Source organism: Pteropus alecto, unplaced genomic scaffold (genome assembly GCF_000325575.1).
Source record: "Pteropus alecto unplaced genomic scaffold, ASM32557v1 scaffold43, whole genome shotgun sequence".
Classification (NCBI taxonomy): domain Eukaryota; kingdom Metazoa; phylum Chordata; class Mammalia; order Chiroptera; family Pteropodidae; genus Pteropus; species Pteropus alecto.
In genome coordinates this window covers 2666429-2670450 of record NW_006435764.1, presented here as the reverse complement: position 1 = coordinate 2670450, position 4022 = coordinate 2666429, and the positions used below count along the sequence as shown (strand labels likewise).

At 62.5% G+C, this 4022-nt stretch overlaps 1 protein-coding gene across 1 annotated transcript in view; it reads left to right on the top strand.

The window, feature by feature from the left end:
* The window catches only part of ANO1 (anoctamin 1), a 69574-nt gene that overhangs the window by 51708 nt on the left and 13844 nt on the right, over nt 1-4022 (top strand). The window contains 4 exon segments of the mRNA XM_006911293.1: nt 1-47; nt 1030-1087; nt 2732-2832; nt 3423-3568. The exon segment at nt 1-47 is cut by the window's left edge and continues 15 nt beyond it. Of these exon segments, the coding sequence (XP_006911355.1) occupies nt 1-47; nt 1030-1087; nt 2732-2832; nt 3423-3568 (352 nt within the window).

Here is a 4022-nt window from a genome sequence, read left to right as displayed (position 1 = left end):
GTCAACTCCTACACCCCCATCTTCTACGTGGCTTTCTTCAAAGGCCGGTAGGACTGCAGCTACTGAAACTCACTGCCTTCCCCGTCCCTCCCCCCAGCCCCGCGGAAGCCTCCCCTCCCCGTCTCCTGCACGTGGGGGCCACCTGGGCTGGGCAGAGCAGTCACTGGGGCTCCCTCTGCTGCCAAGTTCAAGGAGAAGCCTGACACCTATTAGGGTTTCAGGCAATGGGGACCCCGAGCAGTGGGGACCCCAGAGAGCAAGGACTCCCAGCAGTGAGCTGCGGATGCGCGCATACTGGGTGCGGATGACTCAAGTGGGTGAGGGCCGTGGGAGAAGGTGTAAGAACACCGGCCAGCTTGGTGTTCCAGGCTGGTGGAGGGGTGAACCCCATGCCTGGACCTCTGGAGCCATCCTGGGCTTAGAGGGGCCCGTGGCCCACCCACCACGACTCTACCACCCCGCCCACTGCCCCCGGCTGGGGCTGGCAGGTCTGATCCTAGAACCTTGCCAGAAGGCTCCTTCGTCAGCCTCTCGTGTGGTTTATGAGTCCCATGACTGCCCTCCCCTGGGGTGCCAGAGCCCAGCCACGGGGTCAAGCCCCACCACCACCCCAGAGCACCTGCAACAGCGAAGCAGGCCCCCAGAGGGCCCCTCCCTGCACATCCCACAGGAAGCAGAGAGGCGGCCCCAGGGACCACCCCTCCCCAGCCTGTCCGAGGTCCCCGGGGTTCCTCGGCCCCACGGTGGCGGTGGTGGCAGGTGGCATGGTCTGTGCTCTGGCATCTCAGCCTTCATCCCTTCCCAGGCTCGCACCCTCCTGTTGAAGCCACATTTCTTGCCCCAATGTGGGTTTGGGCATCACACAAATACTCTACCAACAGGAAACTCTGGGCTCGCTTTTTAGCCGATGACACATCAGGGAGCAGGCTCCTGCTCCCAAAGCCACGGCTGGGCGCCCACCCCGCGTCCTCCCTCCCTCCCTGAGCCCTGGTTCTGTTCTCTGACCGCCCCCTCCCCCGACCGTTGCAGGTTTGTAGGACGCCCAGGCGACTACGTGTACATTTTCCGTTCATTCCGCATGGAAGAGGTAATTGATTGACACGGCCCCCCACACACACCCCCGCACACCCCCGGTGCCACCTCCCCGGCTCTGTCCACACAGCAAGCCGTGCAGATGGTGCCGACTCCGCGACGGGGGAGCCCGCGTCTCTCCCCCAGGCATGAGCTTCGACCTCATTAGATGTGTCCGTCAGGATTACGCCTAAAAGGGGAAGTCTCTTCAGAGTCAGTGAAACGAAAAAATTATACCGTTTTTTTTTTTTTTTTTTTCTTTTCTCTTAAGATCTTGAATGTTTTTCTCTTTGGTTAAGTGGAGTTAATGAGGGAAAAACAGAATCGGCTATATTTTATACTTTAACATTGTAATGCCCCCGTCCGTCCCCACGGACACCGTGCTGGTGACCTTGGTTTCCGCTCAGCACTGCGGCCACCGCGGGTCTGGGGGTGCCCCGGCCACCCTGGGCCGCCAAGTCCTGGCCCATCATCCGTGGCACAGGCCTCAGGGGACACGGTTGGCGTCCCTAACTCCCAGAATAACGCAGCTTATCGGAAAGGAAGGGGGTCCTTCCGATGAAGAGCCCGTGAAACCCCTAGGAGCAGGCGGCATCGGTGCCGGGCGATGTGCCAGCCTGGGGCGCAGCCTGGGGGTTCACCCACCTGGACATCCCAAGACGTGGGCGTCGTCCACAAGACTGGACGTGTGCCCAAAGCCTAGACCGTGCTGTCCCATTACGACGTGCCCCTTACCTAGGTGGCACCGTTACACTCTCAGTGTTTGGAGACGTTGGGGACAAAGCAAGGCACATCTTTTTTTTTTTTTTTAATGAAATGATGGCTGTCCAAGACATATTTTTTTGGTAACAGTATAAACAGTTTTGCTGGGGACTCACAGGGGAGTCAGCTGTGCCAGGGGGTTACCCAGCGTCCTTTGAGTTCTGTTCACCTGGACAGGTTGAGCTTCTCATCCATCACTTGCCCGCCCGGCCCCCAGCCTAAGGCAGCACAGCTCCCTAAGGACAGGGCGTTAGGCCTCTGCAGTGTCACCATGTGGCTTCCCAAATGCAGGGCCCGTGGACAGGCAGCCAGTGCCAGGGATAAGGGACCGATCCTGGGGGAGGACGGGGACCCCCGAGATCCAGCCACAGTGCTCCCCGGCCGTGTGGTCCTCTCCGAGCCTGGTTCCAGCCCCGACGGCCCACAGGCCAGGGACACGAGCTTTCTGGGGCCGCTGTACCAAAGGACTATAGACTAGGTGACTCAAAATGACAAAACTTTGTTCTCGCCGGCTCTGGAGGCCAGATGTCTGGGATTGGGGTGTTGGCGGGGCTGCACTCCCTCCCAGGTTCTGGGGGCGGATTCTTCAGGCCTCCCCCCAGCTCCCGGTGGCCACCGGCTGTCCTTGGCACTCCCTGCATGTAGACACACCTCTGGGTGCCAGTGTGTTTCTCTCCTAGAAGGACACCAGGCATTGACTCAGAGCCACTCCACTCCAGTGTGGCCTCTTCTTAACCTGGTCCCAGCCACCAAGACCCCCTTTCCAAATTAGAGCCCATTCTGGGGTGCCAGGGTTGGAATGTGGACCTGTCTTCATGGCAGAACCGGGCTGCCCTCCCTGGGGCCGTGGTCCTGTCGCGGTGTCCTGGGGTCTGACGCGCTTGCTCTCCGCCCGCAGTGCGCCCCGGGGGGCTGCCTGATGGAGCTCTGCATCCAGCTCAGCATCATCATGCTGGGCAAGCAGCTCATCCAGAACAACCTGTTTGAGATCGGCATCCCGTGAGTCACGCCAGCCCGGGGCCCGGGGCCCGGGGGGCAGGCGGTGCGGGGCCTGGTGCCAGACGGGGAGGACAGAGCGTGGTGGGCAAGGGGAGGGAGGGGGCCGGCGATCCTCTGCCCCCTAGACCGGCTGAGGACGCAGGGTGCCAACGGCACCCCAAACCCACGTGCTCAGCAGGTGGAGGCCGTGCCTCCTTACCTGACACCCTTCGGAACTGGGTCCCATTCCCTCCCTGAGGCACCCGGCCCTCTGGAGTTGGGGACATGTTGGATGATTTCCCATGATCCACTTCCTGTCTCCCCCGCGGTGCCGACTTAGGGACACCTTCAGGGCCTCCCCGTGGCTTTAGGTGGCCCATTGCCCTCCCTGTGCCTCTGTTTCCTTATGTCGCAAGCAAAGCAGTGACACTTGACCCTGACTCTGGGGGAAAGGAGGAAAGGGACCGTGGACAGAGAGGTCATGGCCAGCACGGTAGCCCAGGGTGTGGGACGGGTGGCTCAGCGGACGAGAACCACAGCCCGGGGTGCAGACACCAGCCCCCAGGCCCGCCCCGGGGGGCCCAGCTGAGGCGACGCTGCGGTTCTCGCAGGAAGATGAAGAAGTTCATCCGCTACCTGCGGCTGAAGCCCCAGAGCCCCTGCGACCGCGACGAGCACGCGAAGAGGAGGCGGCGGTACGAGGCGGACTTCACGCTGGAGCCGTTCGCGGGGCTCACGCCGGAGTACATGGAGATGAGTGCGTGGGCGTGCGGGCCTGCGGGCGGCAGGGTCCTGTCCCCGGGCAGGCGGGCACTGCCGATGGCCTGGCACAGAGCAGGCGCCCAGCGGGCACCCGGCAACGGAGCCCTGGCACCTGCAGCCACGTCACCGGGCAGGAGGGTGCCCAAAGGGCGAGGGAGAGATGTGAGGAGACCAAGGGCCTGCCGCTCGCCTGCCGCTCGCTTGGCAGCCTCCTGGGCCTCCCTGGCCCCACTTCCCCATCCCCCGCCCTCTCCTCTCTGCGCCAGCCACCCTGTCCCCCGCCAGACCTGCACTAGCAGGGCCCTGCCCGGAACGCCGTCCCCTAATGCCACATGGTCCCCCACGCTCCTCCTAACTCAGAAGGAAAAGAACCTAGAGGCTTTAGAAAAGGAAACAGTGTTTTTAGGTGACATTCTCTGTCCCCACCCCCCAGTAAAGTCCAGGCTGAA